Source organism: Terrapene carolina, unplaced genomic scaffold (assembly GCF_002925995.2).
Source record: "Terrapene carolina triunguis isolate 2854851 unplaced genomic scaffold, T_m_triunguis-2.0 Scaffold33392, whole genome shotgun sequence".
In the NCBI taxonomy this organism is placed as follows: domain Eukaryota; kingdom Metazoa; phylum Chordata; order Testudines; family Emydidae; genus Terrapene; species Terrapene triunguis.
In genome coordinates this window covers 1,811,095-1,831,254 of record NW_020697743.1, presented here as the reverse complement: position 1 = coordinate 1,831,254, position 20,160 = coordinate 1,811,095, and the positions used below count along the sequence as shown (strand labels likewise).

At 46.5% G+C, this 20,160-nt stretch overlaps 1 protein-coding gene across 1 annotated transcript in view; it reads right to left on the bottom strand.

The window, feature by feature from the left end:
- The window catches only part of LOC113409447 (neuronal acetylcholine receptor subunit alpha-7-like), a 112,754-nt gene that overhangs the window by 18,162 nt on the left and 74,432 nt on the right, over positions 1 to 20,160 (bottom strand). Inside the window, exons 7-8 of the mRNA XM_026663369.1 lie at positions 17,666 to 17,860; positions 16,042 to 16,128 (exon numbers count right to left, since the gene is read on the bottom strand). Of these exons, the coding sequence (XP_026519154.1) occupies positions 16,042 to 16,128; positions 17,666 to 17,860 (282 nt within the window). The remainder of the gene's footprint in view (positions 1 to 16,041; positions 16,129 to 17,665; positions 17,861 to 20,160) is intronic.

Sequence of the window (20,160 nt, the reverse complement as noted above, 5' to 3'; positions counted from 1 at the left end):
GCTTACCATGTTTTAATCATGCAGTAGTTATTCATTTAAATCATTTGTGCTTCACTATATACACAATATAGGAACATTTTCAGTTCTGAACCTATTTTTAAAGGAATAATATACCTTGTTCTTTGATTAGCTGTTTGATGACACAAGAGCTTGGATGGAAGTACAACCTCATGATTTAAAGGTATTTGTTTTTTCTTTATGCAGTGTGTGTGTGTGTTCGTATTCCATAAGCAAAATCTTTGTTTAAAAGAGATTGACATACCCCTTTGTTTAAAAGAGTCTGACATACCCCTGCCCCCAGTGCAAACTCTTATAAACAAGGAAATAGCAAGTTAGAGGACACCTCTGAACTGTATAAAGCTCACGTAGCACAGTTCGACTGATGGTGATAGATTCCGCATCGTCACAAAAAAAGCCTTCCTTCTCCTTCTGAAAGATCTGTTGCACAACACATTAAGTGCCCTTCTAATACAATGCAAAACCTCAGTTACATCCTCAGCAAATATTCAGGACTGATCTCTGTGCACGGGTTAGGTGTACCGTGTGTGATGTGTTTGCGGGGGGGAAGTATGACGTCACCATTAAGTTTTTGCATTCTCTAGTGAGGAAGATTTATTGTGTACAAAAATTCATACTCATCTAGTCTGGTCTCTTGCAGAGCACGGGCCATAGGATGTCACCCAATGATTATCCATCAAACCCAACGATTTGTGTAGGGAGTTTGGAGTTTCCTGGCTTTATACATGCCCCCTACTCCCATGCACTGTTCTATCCATCTGTATAGATGGCACCATAAAAAAAAAGGAAATTAAAAATAGGCCAAGTCACAAGTGCAGCCAGGCAGGCTGCCCTAGGGAGGAATCAGCTGTTCTAGGGATGGATACGTTCAGGCCTCGGTGGTTGCTGTATAATCGTGCTCCAAAGGTCTTGACAAAGATTGGGACTCCCAGGGCTCAGCAATACAGCCTTGCTGTTATAGTTGACTGAGTTTAGTTCTAGCTCAGCCATTGTCTTTTATACACCACAGCGTTCAAATGCTTTTCATCCACGTCACTGGGTTTGTTGGATCTGTTAAGATTTTAAATATAAATCAATGCAATTAGTCTCAGTGGTTCCCTGACTTCTCTGTTCCTTAGCTCAGTGCCCCATGTGAGTCCTCAGAAAGTCACCTGTCATTTTTGTCAGTGAGCTTCAGGGCAGGCTTTGAATACACCACACTCCTGAAACTCAGACCCTCCAAGGACTGTGGGGGTCTCTTGTGCTAACAGCAGGGCAAGACTCCTCCATAGCATGCAGGAGCGTGCTGCAAGGCACACAGGGAACAGCTAGCATGCTGACCTGTATGCTCTTTCCCCGGTTGGGTGCAGGCAAGGGCAGTCATCTGTGGTACCAAGCAGTACACTCACCAGCAGAGGGAGGGTGTGGTCATTGCTTCTGCTCGGATTAAAAACTGAAGTGCAGCACCTCAGAAGTGCATTGCGGATAGTGTCATGTTTCTCTGTACCAAATATGGACTGGCTACAGAGCTTGCTTATACACACCAGTTGTGTTCATCATAAGATCCTTTAATTCTCTGCCATGTATGGCTGAAGTTCGTTTAAATAAGGTATTTGACACACAGAGCCAGCTAGTGGCTGAACACTATAATGCAGTTTAGCATTCCGTCACAGCTCCTCCGTTACGTTCTTCATTCCTGCCATTTTCAGTATTTACATTATCATACTGTCTTTGAAGCTCTGAACATATCAGCCTGTCTCTAAATTGTACTGGTTTTCTAATTACACGACAGGAACACATAACAACTTGCTCATTGGGCTGTCCGCCAGTTGCAACATCTGACTGTGGTCAATTTGGAATCCTTGAGTCATCATCTTGTTCTGCATCTGCCATCTGTAGGGTTTGCTCTGTTGATCACTCTTTCTGAGGAATAAACTGTAGATGTTGACGGTTTCTGTTGAACTCTGTACTGTCAGTCTCAATCACATATGATTTGGGCACTGAATACTTTTTCTTCATGACAGCTGGAGTTGTCCATCCTTCTGCATCCAATCTGACATGAACACAGTCACCAGATTTTAGACCCAGCAGTTCTCTAACCGAGTGTCTGTTGTAAAAGTGTAAAAGCTCCTTTAGCCTTTTTATCCAATTTTGCCACTCTCTTCATCTCTGGCCACCTTGGAAACAGGTTCTTTTCCAAAATTGGAACAGTAGTTCTGAGTTGTGCTGGACTAAATCCAATAGAATCATAGAAGATTAGGGTTGGAAGAGACGTCGGGAGGTCATCTAGTCCAACCCCCTGCTCAAAGAAGGACCAATACTAACTAAATCATCCCAGCCACGGCTTTGTCAAGCCGGGCCTTAAAAACCTCTAAGGATGGAGATTCCACCACCTCCCTCGGTAACCCATTCCAGTGCTTCACCACCCTCCTAGTAAAACAGTTTTTCCTAATATCCAACCTAGACCCTCCCCCACTGCAACTTGAGACCATTACTCCTTGTTCTGTCATCTGCCACCACTGAGAACAGCCGAGCTCCATCCTCTTTGGAACCCCCCTTCAGGTAATTGAAGGCTCCTATCAAATCCTCCCTCACTCTTCTCTTCTACAGACTAAATAAACCCAGTTCCCTCAGCCTCTTCTCATAAGTCATGTGCCCCAGCCCCCTAATCATTTTCCTTGTCCTCCACTGGACTCTCTCCAATTTGTCCACATCCTTTCTGTAGTGGAGGGCCCAAAACTGGACACAATACTCTGGATGTGGCCTCACCAGTGCCGAATAGAGGGGAATAATCACTTCCCTCGATCTGCTGGCAATGTTCCTACTAATGCAGCCCAATATGCCGTTAACCTTCTTGGCAACAAGGGCACAGTGCTGACTCATATCCAGCTTCTTGTCCACTGTTATCCCCAGGTCCTTTTCTGCAGAACTGCCGCTTAGCCACTCGGTCCCTAGTCTGTAGCAGTGCATGGGATTCTTCCATCCTAAGTGCAGGACTCTACACTTCTCCTTCTTGAACCTCATCAGATTTCTTTTGGCCCAATCGTCCAATTTGTCTAGGTCACTCTGGACCCTATCCCTACCCTCCAGCATATCTACCTCTCCCCCTAGCTTAGTGTCATCCGTGAAGTTGCTGAGGGTGCAATCCATCCCATCATCCAGATCATTAATGAAGATGTTGAACAAAACTGGCCCCAGGACCGGCCCCTGGGGCACTCTGCTTGATACCGGCTGCCAACTAGACATCAAGCCGTTGATCACTACCCATTGAGCCCGACGATCTAACCAGCTTTCTATGCATCTTATAGTCCGTTCATCCAATCCATACTTTTATATTTGCTGGCAAGAATACTGTGGGAGACCGTATAAAAAGCTTTGCTAAAATCAAGATATATCATGTCCACCACTTTCCCCATATCCACAGAGCCAGTTATCTCATCATAGAAGGCAATCAGGTTGGTCAGGCATGACCTGCCCTTGGTGAATCCATGTTGACTGTTCCTCGTCACCGTCCTCTCCTCCAATAGCTGCTTCAAAATAGCTGCTATTGGTGTTGATCTGTAACTCAGAAGAGCAAAGAATGGATCTTCCTGTTGTAGGATTTTCTTGGCTGTCTGTACAGCTCTTTCAGCCTCTTCATTTGCTTGTGGGTTATGGGGGCTGCTAGGAATATGCTCAAAATCATATTTCACTTGGAATGACTTAAGTTCTGCTTCAGTGAATTTTGGTCCGTTGTCCATCACTTGTTGTTCTGGAATACCGAAATGAGCAAAAGGGCACATCCGTTTCTTGATAACACTGCAACATGTTATGTCTTTCAAGTACATTATTTCTATATACCTGGAAAAATAATCCATGACGACCAGGTAATGATGTGCTCTGAATTTGCATAAATCTGCAGCTTGTTTCTTCCAAGGTCCATTGGGTCGAGCTGTTGTATGCAGTGTAGTTGTAGCAATGGCAGTCTCAAGTTATTAGAGAAATAAGGTACGTGACAGAGGCAATACATGGGGGGGGGCACACAAGGTCATGTCTCCCCCCTCCCAGATTTCTACCATGGAGGGAGTCAGGCTCAGCCCAGCTGAGGGAAACATGCCTGGGAAAGGCACCGACACCTCGCACACCTGCTGAGCCCAGCTAGGAGGCGGCTGGAGCAGGGAAGAGAGATGGGGCTGGCAGTGCAGTTCCACCAGAGGTGGTGCAGGGAAGCCCTCTGAGTCCAGTCCCTTCCTTGCCTGCAGCCACAGTTAAATGCTCAGCAGTAGGTGTCCGGAGCCCGCTCCGGCCCATGCTGCACTTGCAGCGAGGAGGCGATGGAAGAAGTAAGTGGGGAAGGAGCTGTGAGGAGAGTGGGGGCAAGATGGTGCCAGCTTTGAGCGGGTGTGGGAGGTACAGGGGGAATGGGGTGGTCACATGGCCTCCCGAACCTTTAAATTGTAACCCCCCGCACACCATCAAGAGTTATGGGTCGTCTCTGGTACATGAGGTAATATCCCACCCATAGATCTCCACACCTACCTGCCTAGATCCAGTAACCGCCCCAAACACACCAAGAAATCTGTTATCTACAGCCAGGCACTCAGATACCACAGAATATGCTCCGAGGAGAAGGTCTGGGATATACACCTTAAAACCACCTTCACCAAACAAGGACACTCCACCAGAGAAGTAGACCTCATTATCAAATGGGAACCCAAATACCCCAAGCAAACCTGCTTCAATATAGAAATAAAATCCCCTCTGACCTCATAGAATCAGAGAATATCAGGGTTGGAAGGGACCTCGGGAGGTCATCTAGTCCAACCCCCTGCTCAAAGCAGGACCAATTCCCAACTAAATCATCCCAGCCAGGGCTTTGTCAAGCCTGACCTTAAAAACCTCTAAGGAAGGAGATTCCACCACCTCCCTAGGTAACCCATTCCAGTGCTTCACCACCCTCCTAGTGAAAAAGTTTTTCGTAATATCCAACCTAAGCCTCCCCCGCTGCAACTTGAGACCATTACTCCTTGTTCTGTCATCTGGTACCACTGAGAACAGTCTAGATCCATCCTCTTTGGAACCTCCTTTCAGGTAGTTGAAAGCAGCTATCAAATCCCCCCTCATTCTTCTCTTCTGCAGACTAAACAATCCCAGTTCCCTCAGCCTCTCCTCGTAAGTCATGTGCTGCAGCCCCCTAATCATTTTTGTTGCCCTCCACTGGACTCTTTCCAATTTTTCCACATCCTTCTTGTAGTATGGGGCCCAAAACTGGACACAGTACTCCAGATGAGGCCTCACCAATGTCAAATAGAGGGGAATGATCACGTCCCTCGATCTGCTGGCAGTGCCCCTACTTATACAGCCCAAAATGCCGTTAGCCTTCTTGGAAACAAGGGCACACTGTTGACTCATATCCAGCTTCTCGTCCACTGTAACCCGTAGGTCCTTTTCTGCAGAACTGCTTCCTAGCCATTCGGTCCCTAGTCTGTAACAGTGAATGAGATTCTTCCGTCCTAAGTGCAGGACTCTGCACTTGTCCTTGTTGAACCTCATCAGGTTTCTTTTGGCCCAATCCTCTAATTTGTCTAGGTCCCTCTGTATCCTATCCCTACCCTCCAGCATATCGACTATACCCCTAGTTGTTACCTACCACCCCACACCAGAAACCATACGGGGTATCATCAAACAACTGCAACTCATACTCAATGGGGACCCCATCCTGAAATAAATCTTTCCTGAACCCCATCTTCTGGCCTGCAGAACACCCCCCAACCTCATCATCACCAGCTCAAAGCAGCACCAGACCCTGCCAAAAAACAGATGCAAACTTGCAGACATATCTCCATTGGTACCATGATCAACACTCCACCCACCGCAACACACCTTTCAGGATCCAGGGATCCTGCACATGCCTATCACAACATGTGGCGTACCTCATCCAGTGCTCTAAATGCCCCCAATAACAACTATGTGGGTGAAACCAGACAATCACTAGGCTCTCGAATGAACTCACACAGGAAAATGATAAAAGACAAAAACACCACATCAGCTGTGGGTGAACACTTTTCACAAAGTGATCACTCTATATCTGATCTCTCAGTCCTCATCCTCAAAGGAAACCTGCGCAACCCTTTCAAAAGATGAGCCTGGGAGCTTAAATTCATTACTCTGCTAAATCTAAATATCAAGGACTGAACAGAGACAGTGGATTTATGGCTTATTGTAACAATCTGTAACCCACTAATCCCCTCTATTTGTCCTGTGACTACCGAGGTATTAATGGACCGCTCTACCTTGAATGGCCCCTTGAAATATGTGCTAACTACTTATGCTAAACAATCTGTTCCACTTGTCTTTAGCTGTGACACTCTGAGTATCTTTCCCAGCCCTGAAGAAGAGCTCTGTGTGGCTTGAAAGCTTGTTTCTTCCATCAACAGAAGTTGGTCCAATAAATGATATTACCTCACCCACCTTGTCTCTCTGATAGGGATGTTGTTGTTAAAGGTTCTTTGTGTTATGTTGGTCTGTTAATTCTGCAGTGTTCACACAGAGATATTTTTATTCTTTATACATCTTTGCTGATGCCCAGCCACCACATTGACTGGTTAGCCCATTCACGGCATTTAGTTAGTCCTTGATGCCCATCATGGATGAGGTTTAGGATTCCTCATCTCATTTCATTTGGAATTACAATGCAGTTGCCTTTAATCATAAGTCCATTTGACTCACTTAATTGTCCAGGCATGGCAAAGTAATCTCTCGTCACTTCCTTAGTGTCTTTTAGATACTTGGGCCAGCCACCCCAAATGTAATTTAGAACTTCCAGAAGTTGGGTGTCCCTCAAGATTGCTTTTTGTAGCGTTAGTAGTCTCTTTTCTGGCACTGGTCTGTATGTGTCCACAGCATCCACATCCATCTTATGTCATCTTCAAGGTCAAGAGTAGTGAGTGTGATGCTGGGCTCTGTGACAGAGTGTTTGCTGCTACCAGATTTTTCCCAGGAACGTATTTAGCAATTGGGTTAAATCACATCAACGTTAGCCATAGACATTGGCATCTCAGCGGTGCTTGATCCAGGTCTTTGCCCATTGATGAGGGTTACAGGAGGTTTATGGTCTGTCATCAGTGTAAATTAATTCAGTCCACAGGGATATCTATAAAAGTTCTCACATGCCTATACGTTTGCCTGGCACGCCTTTTCAGTCTGTGCAGAGCGTTTTTCAGCTTCTGTAAGGGTGCAAGAGCAAAATGCAACTGGCTTCCATTCTGAGCCATGTTGTTGCAACAGTGCACCACCTAAGCCATAGGTGCTTCTATCTACACTGATCTTTCGTGGGTTTGTTCACATCGTAGTACTAGAGAACTAGAACTGCTGAAATAATTTCTTTTACTTTTTTGAAAGCTATTTCTTGATTTGGCCCCCATACTCAAGATGGGTTGGACTTTCATTCAGTAGTTTTGTCGCTGTAGAAAGATCTTGTTGGTATCAACCAAGGTTATTTGCCATCCCCAGTACACATCTCAGTTCTGGTACATTAGTTGGTGCACTCAATTCTCGAATTGCCTTTACTTCCTCAGGACTAGGACTGATTCCATGTCTGTTTGTTGTCTGTCCCAAAACTTGATTGGGGTAGGCAGAAAATACATTTTTCCTTATTTAGCCTCAGTCCAAACTGACTGATTAGGCTTAGGACTTGGCTGAGGGTTCCGTTATGTTCTTCCACTGAAGATCCATACATCAGAATATTGTCCATTAAAATTACAACTCCATTTGTGTTCATTAACAATTCTGCCATCTTTCTTTGAAAAATTTCAGGTGCAAAGTTAACTTTTGAATTTGCTAGAATCATAGAATATCAGAGTTGGAAGGAACCTCAGGAGGTCATCTAATCCAACCTCCTGCTCAAAGCAGGACCAATCCCCAGATAGATTTTTACCCCAGTTCCCTAAATGGCCCCTTCAAGGATTGAACTCATAACCCTGGGTTTAGTAGGCCAATGCTCAAACCATTGAGCTATCCCTCCCCCGCAGCTGCTTGTGGCAGCTAGCTTAGAGAATACTGTAGCTCCTTTCATTTTGGGGAGGAAGTCATCCAGTGTTGGGAGGGCATATTTTTTCCCTCCCAACTGCTTCATTATTTCAAGATTACACAGATTCATATTTTTCTGTATAACTGGTACCAACCTGCTCCATTCTTTTTAACTCTGTGAACTGTATGTACAGTACATGATTCAGCATTGTCTCTTAAGGTTAGTTGTAGTGGATCTCCTTTCAAAAGTCCCAAATCACCAAATATTCCATCGAGTTCTTCCACCTTTCTCATTAGGCTACGACGCTGCTGCTGAGAAGGCTGTTGGTCTGTGGTCCTTTGATTGCATATCTTTTGTCTTTATAAGGTGTTTCCATGGTGAATTGGCCCATGCAGTTCAGAATAACTCCAGGGCTAGTCACAGCTGTGTCACTTGACTTCAGCTCTGAAAGGAGTTGAAGGTGATTGTAAGCCCCTTCTGAGATGACTGTGACATCAGCTCCTGAGTCAATTTTAAAGTCAGTATTCTTGCCATGAATATTCAGTTTTGCTCTCCAGTCAGGCTCTGTCATCACAAGTCATAGATCCCAGAAACAGTAGCTCTTGATTGTCTGTAATATGAGTCAACTCCCTGACTGCTATGGTGCGGCAAGCAGCTGCAAAATATCCACATTTCATGCATTTATTACACCTTGTACCTCTGTCTGAACATGCATCATCTCCTGGGATATGACTTTTTCTACAGCTTGTGCATGTAGGCTTGAATTTGTCCCTCTCAGCTTGGGATTTCTCTCTCCTTGTCTCAGGGGTTTTATGATGATGATTTTTAAATACTCAAGTATCTGTTTATAGCTTCTATGCTAGTTTCAGGTTTTTCAAGTTGCTCCTGCCTTTTTTTCTGTTTGAGTAATTCTGATTGCTTTACTATCTGTATAGCTGTGGCTAGCGTTCTCTCGCTCTTCAGTGGTCGCTGCTGTGAACGGTTTTTATCTATTAACCCAATAACCAGCCTGTCTCTGATAGCTTCATGTTTTCAGGCAATGTATTGCAAAACTCTTATAAAATATTCAACATTTCCCCCTGGTTCTTGAATTCTCTGTTGGAAACATGCCACATTTCTCTGAGTTACAAAGTATGCATCAAACATAGCCGGAACCCGTAGTCATCTTTGTGACTGACTTCAGTCAAGTCAAAGGATTTAAAGATATGCTCTGTCTGCTTCTCCATAGCATAAATTAAAGAAGATACCTGGATATCTCCAGTTTCTCTGTGGAGTTTGTTTGCAATGCATACTCGTGCAAAATACTGCGTCCAGTTTGTCCACTGTGAAAGTCTGTCAAAGCTGAAATTCTCTGAGCATTGAAGAGTGGCGTGTTGATGAGATCCTGCAATCTTTTTTTGCTTTGTTCCCTCTGTTTGCAATCTTTGTTGTTGTTTTACTTCTCTTTCTGTTCTTAGTTTCCTCCTGACACCGTGTCATGTTCCTCTACCAGATATGGACTGGCTACAGGGCTTGCTTATACAACTTGGCTGTGTTCAACATAAGATCCTTTAGTGCTCTGCCCGGTGTGGATGAGGTTGGTTTAAATAAGGTCTTTGACACACAGTGCTCGCTAGTGGTTGAATAATGTAATACCGTTCAGCATTTCATGACAGGCAGTAGGATCCCTGCTGCAGAAGATGCATTGAGCAGTGTCTCTGTCTCTCCTTGCTATGAAGGATTTGGCCCTTTAAAATAAGAAAATTGTGCACCTTGTGACTTATATTACTGTAGCACCTAGAAGCCTGGACTGGGACCAGGGCCCCATTGTGCTAGGTAACGTACAGACCTGAAGTAAGAGACAGCCTGCCCAGCCCTGCAGAGCTTACAGTCTAAATAGACAAGACAGACACAGGCTAGGAGGGGAAACAGGCACAGAGCGGGGAAGTGACTTGCCAAAGGTCACAGAGCAGGTACATGGCAGAGCTGGGAATAGAAACTAGGCCTCCTGAGTTACCAGCCAGTGCCTGACCCACTGGCCTAGGCTACCAGCCTACAGTTATCTACTCTAGAAACTGGCCCACTAACTTCGTCATGTAAATATAAAGTTAGACCAAGATTCAGAGATTTCCGATTTCTTTGCAAATGAATCACGTGTGAGAAACCAGGTCCACTTCTGGGTCTGATATCTGAGCAGCTTTTGTTTGTTCCTGTACCAAGAGCAATAACACAATTCTACGCACCAGTTATTTCAGTGCACGGCTGAAAGTCTTTTTTTAAAAAAAGGAAGAACCAGCATTCTTAAAAGCAAAAGAATTTGGGCCAGATTTTCAGAAGTGTTCAATAGCCACACCTGGGCCCAGATTTTCAGAAGAGCTCTGCTTCCATGTAGGCATTTAATGAGGGCCTATGACAGGGTGTACTTTGGCCCAGAGGCCCCCTGCTGGAGGCCCTGTGGTCCTACCACATCCCACCCCAGCAAAAGAACAGAAGAGGTGAGTCCTCCAGGCTGCCTGGAGAGGCTGCAGGGAGCAGCCAATCAGTGCATACCAGGCTCATAAAAGGAGCTGCTAGAGAGAACAGATCAGTTTGCTGGTTGGAGCCAGAGGTGCAAGGATGGTGTTCCTGGCTGGCTGCAGGAGCTTCAGGGCTTGACAAATCAGTGCTGACTGTAGCCAGGCAAGCAAGGAAGGTACTGGGGCTAAAAAGGGAAGTGGCCCAGGAAGGCACAGCAGCAAGTAGTTAAAGGGAAGCAGCAAGTGGCTGATCCTTATAGGGTCCGTGGGTTGGGACCCAGAGCAGTGGGTGGTCCCAGGTCCCCGCCCCACTAGCTACTAGGGAAGTGGCTTAAGCACTGAGTAAGGGAGTAACAGAGTGAATGGCAGCCAACAGCAGTTGCCAGTGTTGCTTGACGCCTTCCCCCCTAGGGGTGGGAAGTGAAGTCACATGAACACATCTCTGAACACTGGATCTCCACTGATCTAGGAGAGCAACAGTGACTGGGGTGAAGTTGAGGGAGAGGCGTGTTAAGGGAATATTCGGTTGTTGGACTTTCACACTGTAGGGTGAGAAACTGAGGCCAAGGACACTGCCCAGCGTACTCTGGGGGGGCATGTTTGCCTATGGTCAGATGCTTTCGAATCACAGTTGTGGTGTTTTCCCATGTTAATGCTAGGTTGCTTTTCCCTTTTTATTAAAGGTTTTCTTTGCTATACACCACCTCAGTGCTTGTGAGAGGGGAAGTGTTGCCTCTCAGAGGTGCCCAGGGTCAGAGGGGAGGCAGTTAATTTTCCCACATTACTGGCTGGGAGCTCGAGCCCCTAAATACTGAATCTGCCTTATTGTTGCTGACACCACTGGCAGAATGGTTCCAATTCTAACAAACACCAAGCTGGTATATCCCCCAATGGGACAATGTGCATCATAGGGAAATCCTAGTCCTTCCTGAATAGCCTCTGGGTGGGGAGGGGGCTTCTTGCCGTGGGAGCAGTAATAAATATTCAGACCTCACCCCCTCTCTATGCTACAAAGCCCATTTCCATGGGGGCTCCCTGAGCAAGGATTTCACAGACCTAGCAGGTCCCTGAATAATCTCTCTCTAATGGCCTGCCTGTTGAGTTTGTGCTGGAGTTTGACCTATAGGCACAATATTATATTCTTCTGGTCGTTCTATCTATCCACGGCATGCAGACAGTCTACACCTAGAGATGGCCCAGCATGGACAGACTTGATTTACCATCACAGTGTGACAGGTGAACAGCAGGTGATAGTAACTGAGGAGCCAGGGAAATGTTTTAAACATTCATTTTCCAGATAGCTGAAGTCAGCCTGCAGGGGCTTATAGTTCTGGGGCATGGAGCTTTATCCTTTTACAGCATTTCACAGGGGAAAGGACTCTAATGAACAGATGAAAGGAACAAAGCGTGTTTGACCTACATGGCAGCTTTGAAAGGTGCTTTTCTAAATACATTGGACATGCTCTAATTGGTTAGGCATTGGGGAAAACACTGCAAAATGTGAGGTGCTAACACAGCATATTTTAGTCTTGAGATGACAGTCTCAATGGGTCACATCAGTTCCTTGACTTCGTGCTCTGCAAGAGATGAAAGGATGGGGAGAATCTATTCCTCTGGCCAATACTGAGGTGGAGAGAAGGAACTGGAACCCCTGTGGTTATTCTGTTTTCTTTCCCATACAGTCTACACACTGGTTTTGTAATGGTATAACTATGTAGGGTCAGGGTGTGACTTCTCTACTGAAACAGTGAAGTCAGAAAAACTCCCACGAGTGTGGGCACAGTTCTATCCGTTTACAAGTGATTGATACTGGGATACCGTATTCCCCTTTTCATCTGGGAATAGCTGTATTGGCATGAAGCACCTTTAGGCTTTGTGTACACTACAGAGCCTTAGGCCGGTGCGGCCCCTAGTATAGACAGAGCGTCCGTAGCCAGGAGGAGTTTTTCTGCCAGTGTAGGAACACCTCTTCCCCAAACAAGGTTAGCTGTGCGGACAGCACTCGTCTTTTGCTGGCGAGGAGGGTGGGTTTTGTTTTTTGTTTTTTTCATTTAAACAGGCAGCATTGGGCTTCTAGAACCCAATTATTCAGGAGCCTTTCAATAGGATGCCTCAATGACTTAGCAGCTTTGAAAATCAACACCTGCAGCATGTGAATTGAGTGGTTACCTAGCACCATACGCCACGTCCCTCCTCCGTGATTAGCAATGAGATGTGTTTGTTCTTAGGGGAGCTCTGAATTTGAGTTCCGGTTGCAGGGAGCTGGCTGGAAGAGCATTTCACACTTGCTCTCCCTCTGGTGCCTCCTTTGCATTTTGAGCTGTAACCTTGGATAGTGCTGTTACACACAAAAAACTACCTGAAACGAACGTTAAGGTTGCAAAGCCAAGCGCTCCAAAATGCCAGATTTGAAGGTTGCCTGTGCAGGCTTGATTCTGCCCCTTTGTGTGTATGAATTATGATACTGTCTTTAATTACACAATCAAATACTACGTTTTCGAGAAGTCAGTGTACAGGCTGGACAATATTTTGTTTTCTCCTGGTGGTTCAATGTATGGCCCCAGGCCTTGTTCTCTGTGCGCTATTCAAACCCTGCTCCAAAGACAGAGTAATTAATTGTCTCAGGGGCTTCTGTGCGGTGCTCATCACTACAGTACCTGAGTGCTTCACAAACAGGACTGAAGTTATCTTCACAACACCCCTGTGAGGTCCAGGGAGGGTGGTATCCCCCTTGTACAGACAGGGAACAATGGCACAGAGATATAGGTCAATTTTGGGTGCCTTGTTTGAGACACCTGGGATCTGATTGTTCTGCGTATGTAGCATTCTGTTTTATAGCAGGTCACATATTTAAAGCACGGCTCCCTTTAACTTCGGTTGCAGATGTGAGCACTCAGCTCTTCTGCCATTCGGACCCCTGGGCAACCCAGAAAATGAGGATAGTTTTGGTTTAAGTGACATGCCCAGTATCACACAGTAACCTTGTGGCAGAGGCAGGGATAGAATCCAGTTCACCAGAGTGGCATTAAACTGCCCTAACCATGAGATCTTCATTTCTCTTCCTGCTGTCCCCTGCCTCATTCACTACACACCTTCCAACTTCTGCAACAAACAAGGCGGGGGTCCTATAGACAACAGCCTCCTCATCTGCACAATTGTTGGGAAGCACATGCTGAGAGTCCTTAAGATTGTCATTAATTCTTTTGTTAACTCTGGCCTGAATAAATCACACATACCTCATAGTTGAGGTTTATGAAACAGCTGTCTCTCAGTGGGACCTATGATACCCTGACGCCTCTTGTCTTTACACAATGCATTCTGATCAGCAGCTGATCTCGTGTTCATCCCTGAGTTTCTCCTGAAGACTATTTTAAATTCCTCTGAAACAAATGGAGGGCCGCAACCTGAAACAAACTCTTCAGGGAGCATACTCTGTAATGCTTCAGGAGTATTTGCAACAGAAGTGTTCGTCATGTGTGCTGCATCAAGCCACCTGGAATGAGTGCAGCTGTATTTGCATACTATGGAGTCTTTGCAAGGCCTTAGTTGTCCACTGGTACATGTGACATGGAGCAAGTGTCTGGCATGTTTGTGGTTGCCTGCTCTCTCTCCCTCGGGATGAACCTGGGCGTCATCTACATGCCTAGCTCAATGGGGCCACAATCTTAATTGAAGCGTGAAATATAATTAATACATAATTCACAATGGCTACTTAACTTTTCTGTAGCCTGCTGTGCATCTGACTTCCAAAAGTAACTTTGGGTCTGTCGACACTGCAATTAGTCACCCGCGGCTGGCCCGTGCCCGCTGGCTTGGGCTAAGGGGTTAATTGCGGTGTAGATGTTTGCAGGGTCCTAGGGCCCAGACTCGAGCCTGAACATCTACACTGCAATTAAACAGCCCCTTAGCCTGAGCCCCGGGACCCTGAGTCAGCCTGCACGGGCCAGGCTCAGGTTTTTAACTGCAGTAAAGACGTACCCTACAAGTCGAGCTTTCCCCTATCACTGGGCCTCGGTGATGCTGAAGAAATTCAACCAGCATCCTAACCTGCAAGCTTATTGGTATTACTACCAATGTGCCCAAGAGCAAGCAAGCAATCTCTCCTGACAACTCCATTTCTCTAGAGGAATAAGAATGACTCCCTCACCTTCTGTGTCATTTGACTCTCCCAAAAGAATATATTAGAAAGGAAGGTGATGACTGCGCTGGGTTGAGATTTAGGTGTTCTGGGTTCAGTTCTCGGCTCTGGTGCAGCCTTTCTGTGTGGCCTTGGGCAAATCACTTAGCCCTCCTATGCCTCAGTTCTCTTGGGTTAAAATAGCAGGGAAGACAGCAGCTCAGGTTAGCCGCTCAAGGTAATGCCTATAGGGCTGCCCGAAGCGGAACTTGACCTGCTAATCCAAGTTAAAAGCGGAGCTGCAGTGCGTTCACTACCATCTTAACCCGAGGTAAGAACACACCTTTTCCCCCCCAGCGTAGCAGTACACTTAGATACAGTACCTTGTGTTGTGCATGACTGAGGAGAAATGCCAAGTATTGCACTTAGGAAGGAATAATCAATTGCCCAAATACAAAATGGGAAATGACTGCCTAGGAAGGAGGACTGCAGAAAAGGATCTGGGGGTTATAGTGGATCACAGATTAAATGAGAGTTAACAATGTAACACTGTTGCAAAACGAACATCATTCTGGGATGTATTAGCAGGAGTGTTGTACGCAAGACACGAGAAGTAATTCTTCTACTCTGCTCCGTGCTGATAAGGCCTCAGCTGGAGTATTGTGCCCAGTTCTGGGCACTATGTTTCAGGAAAGATGTGGATAAATTGGAGAAAGTCCAGAGGAGAGCAACAAGTTGCAGTGGGGGCAACCAAGGAATTAATTTGGCCCATTCACTCGGCGTGTTGAAAATGCATCAGTAATGCAGTTGGGTTTTCCCAGTATTTCTTTTAATTGTGATTGGCATCTTTAGGAGAAGGGCAAAGAAGAGCAGAGGGGGAAGGTGGGTAGGGAGGGGCACAGAGTGAAGGCTGGAGGGCCGCTCATGGGGAGGAGGACAGGGAATTGTCGCTCAGACAGTGACATTTTGAGGTAGGTGGCTAGGGATGGGATTTTCAGAAGTGCTCAGTGCTGGCCAACTCTGTTCCCATTGAAGGCAATGAGGATTTTCCCCCTGGGTTCACTAGCGCTGAGTTAGGCCTAGGCTGAATGCATCTGAAAATCCCACCCTATACCTGTATCTTGGGGTTCTGGGAACATCATAAAGCCCTTGTGCTTCACCTCCCCAAACCCCAGATTGAGTGTTAACCCCCAGTTCAGTTACCTGCTGAGTCAGTATTTTCCAGGCCCTTCTGCTCCCCTCACACAAACCTTTACACATGAAGCCGGTTTTCCACGTGTGCATTGCTTATACGGTCTGAACAAGTGCCTTGCCCCCTGCACTACTGACCAGGGAGCCTCCAGCCGTGACATGGAGCCATTCCAAAACAGCCTGGGAAGCAAGCGCACAGCCCTGCGTGCAGGTAGCATGGAAAACGCACGTACCTATTAGAGGGACGGAATCCGAGGTGGCAGGCATGATCTCCGCCACAAGCAGCATGAACACGGTCAGGGACAGCAGGACAGTGATGCCTGGGATGGAAAAGGAAGGAAGAGTATGACCTTTGCTGAACTGGTGTGGCTGTTCCACTAACATCTTGGCTATGAAATAAAACCCTGGCCTGGTCACTAGCTAAGCAAGCCCATCTCCAGCTCATCTCCACTTCTGCCTCTCCAAGAGAAGAGTCTCTGCTGGGCAAGATGCATCCTCCAGTGCATCTTCATCTCCTCTCTGTCCCACTTCTCACCAGTTTCTCTATTTGCCTTGGCTGCCAATAACTCTCGACCCAGAGCTCTATCCCTCCGGCACTGCAAACACAATCACTGCCACCTTGCCCGTGTACCTTGTGGCCTTGACTCTTCCACTCTGAACTCCACCATTTCCTCTTGCCCTGCCTACTCTAGCTCTCTTTACTAATCCCAGCTCTCCACTGTGCAGGTAACCATGCTTCCTAGCTTCTCACCGGTACACCCAAGGGAGACAAATTCAGACTCCCTCCTCCAACAAACCGCAGGGCTCAAAGTGGTCTCAGAGTTCCATCCGGTCTGTCATTGCCCCAGGATTTATCGTGTTTCATAGACGAGACTGGATTTTAAGGCCACAAGAATCCATTAGGAGCACCTAGTGTGAGCTCCTGCAGGCCAGAGAAGGTCCATCTACTAACTACAGGTGGGATTCTGAACAGCACTCCGCGGTGGCCCATCTCTGCTCCCATTAATGTCCATGGGTTTTGACCATGGATGTCAATGGTGGCGGAGAATGCTGAGCACTTTTGAAACTCCCACTCTAATCTGGATTCTGACCCCTTACTCATATTGTCATATGTCCCTCCATGAGTAACCCCCCAGGACCAGTGGGTCTCCTTGTAGAGTGAGGCACTACTCTGCATGAGCAAAGTATCACAGTCGGGTCCTTAGAGCTCTGGAACTTTGTTCAAATACTCTTTTAACATCCCCTAGACAGACCCAGATGTGTCAACCTTTGTTTCCTAGCTTGGTGGTTCAGTCCCTTTTAGCTGTGTGTAATCACTGTTCATCTCAGGAAGGCTTTGTTGCTTTCAACCTCTCCATGCATGTGCCCAGGCCTACCCCCGAGACCTGCTTTCTCTGGCCTTGTGACTTGGCATGAACACCAGGCTTCAGAAGAAAGAGACGGTTGCCCTAACCCACTGTTCCACCTAGTCCAATGGAGATGTCTAACTCTATCCTGCAGAACTGGTAAATCGCATTCATTTTTCAAAGCACGGACCAAGAGAATAATCCGAATCAAGGCCAGCCACTTATCAATACCTAATATCAGCAGGAAGCTGTATCACCACATTGCTCAGATCAATACAAATGGCTGAGCTTACATAGTGCCGAATCAATAGGGCTACCTGCTGTCGGTGCTCACTAATGTGAGGGGCGGTTCCTCAAGCTGACCCAAAGAAAGCCGTCCTGCTACAGTGTCTGCAGCTTTGAGTGGGCTCCCCCCATGGGAAGTCCCTACTAGCCAAGGTCCATAGCAGGCATTTGACGCTCCCTTTTATGCCAAATCTTTAGGAAGAGCAGAGGAATTAATTTTCCTTACCTAAAGAGATCTTCTCTCCTGAGTCAGCAGGCAACAGGAAAACAAGCAGTGCCAAGCCAGATATAAGGACACAGGGAATCAGTAAGTTCAAGCCGTAGTAGAGGGTGCGCCGGCGCATGGTTACCGTGTACGTCACATCTGGGTACGGTTCTTTACAGCACTCATAGTACAGCTCATTCCTCTTCCCTGGGACACCTGCGCAGGAGGAAACCAGAGGTGGAGAGAGCGGTGGTTGGCCTGATATCTGGAGCTGTGTAGCACTCAACTCCGAGTCAACACTCCATGCCTCTGAGCATCGGACCCAATGTTCAAAGGCATTCTGTTTAGATCATTGTTAGTACATGTATTACTGTAGCACCTAGTGGCCTCAGAGAGATGGGCCCTATGGTGCTAGAAGCTGTACATATGGTAAGAGACAGCACCTGCCCCCAAAGAGCTTACAGTCTAAATAGACAAAGGGTAGGATGGGGAAAGAGAGGTGAAGTGACTTGCCCAGGGTCACACAAAAGGTCAGTGGCAGAGGTGGGCTCCCGACTCCACTAGGTCACACTGCCTCTCAAAGAGCCACTTTCCCATCAATAGAACTAGTTCAGTGGTGTAAGCCGCTAGCTGCCAAAACCCTCAAACTGTAGGTTCAAATCCCAACAGGCATCTTTATTTTTTTTAAGGTAAAGGAAGTTTATTAGAATGAAGTTTGCACTCTGTGTGTGTGTATGAGACATTAAAGACATAAGTATGTTCTGTGCTGTGTAGCTATTAAAGATCCCACGACTCTTTGGTTTGCTCTAAGATTCTTGGTCAAAACTTCCCTTCTTCCACTACTGTGCAGTATGACTTCTGGCTGGCTGGCTCACTCCACTCCTACTGTATGCAGTAGAGAAATGAGTCTTATGTCCTAAACCGCTTTGAGATTAAAGGAGCTATAGAAATATAAAAAGATTGTTTCCTTGTCACTTTGCTCACTGTATACATGTAGCGACTACAGGATTTGCAAATATAATAATAATTATTCCGAGCTGGCATATTGGTTTTCAATTTTTATTTTTGGAAACAATATAACTGGAACAGGGCATAGCAGGGCCCCCCTTGGTCCGGCCTCTGCTCTGCTCCAAAAATCACTCTGAGACCTTCTGGCTCAGCCGTCACCGGTGCAGTTTATTTACAGGGTGCAATCCCACCACCTTCCCACCATATACAGCACGGGGGCTTCACTCTGAAGGACTTCCCAGCCTCTATAGCCAGGAGAGACGCGCTTCCACGCTCCGGCTTCCCCCTTTCCATCTGCCCCCCCGGCTTCCTTCCTCTGAGGCTTTTGTGCAGCCCCAGGCTAATTAGGCAGGCTGCTGTGTCCCCTTTGTCAATCAGGTACAGGTGGCTCTAGCCAGCTCCAATTTACCTCCCTTAATTGGAGCGGGAGTGACAGAGGGCTGGCTTAGCAGTCCCTGCCCAGCACCCTGTCACAAGAACTCATTAATGGAGAGACATATTGCAGTTGAATTACAGCAGACTCATCCTTCGTACATTCAGCCAGTTTTTCACAGCTGAGTTCTCTTCAGCAGGAAAAACCGAACGTTAGACAGATGGTAGTTTTTGCAGTTAAAGTTGTAACTCACTGTCTTTTATAAGTTCCTTTCCCCCAGCGTTGGCAAAACTCAAGTGATCCAGCTGAAATTTCTTCTGTGCCACCCTGACAGATGGGGAGGGGGGGATATTTTAGGAAGGTTTGGTAGCCCTCGGATGGGCATTCAGCTATGGCGGTGTGGACGATCAGAGCTGGAAAACTGTCTGCACATTTTCTGAAAATTCATCTGGAAAACAGCTTGGCTTAGGAACCCCATGAGAATTGGTGCCTTTGGTTTTTGGAAAGGTGGCATGGTTAATGATCTGGTTTGTGTGAAATGGAGAGCACCATGAGATTTCACGCACACCCTGTACCATCTATGAAGTCTGTTCCACATATTTGCATGCTAATACACCCCCACAAGTGATCTCCGTGCGGTTTGCAGAGGGCCATTCAGCTCACTTAGAATGATAAGGGCCAGAATTTCAGAAGGGTGTGCGGGGATTCTCCATTGTCCCCCTTTTGAAAACGGGACCTATAATATGCATTGAAATGTCACCGTGACTTTTGTAAGAGAGAACTGAAAATTCCAAGGTGATTCTCAGACGCACCCATTCTGTGACACCGCAGCTAAGGACGTAAAGACAGGTAAGCTGAAGGGAAGATGGAGAGAGCCTTAGTTGATGTTTCTGTGTTTTGTTTTTAGAAAACAGACTCAGAAAGTCAGGAAATTCAAAGGGTTTGTTTTTAATTAAGGAAAACTGGAAAAGTCAAAGGACAAAAATGCAGAGTTCAGGTAACCCAGGCCACATCGGCATCACCTCCATGGCTGTAAAAACGAACAGGAGTACTTGTGGCACCTTAGAGACTAACAAATTTATTAGAGCATAAGCTTTCGTGGGCTACCGAAGAAGTGGGTTGTAGCCCACGAAAG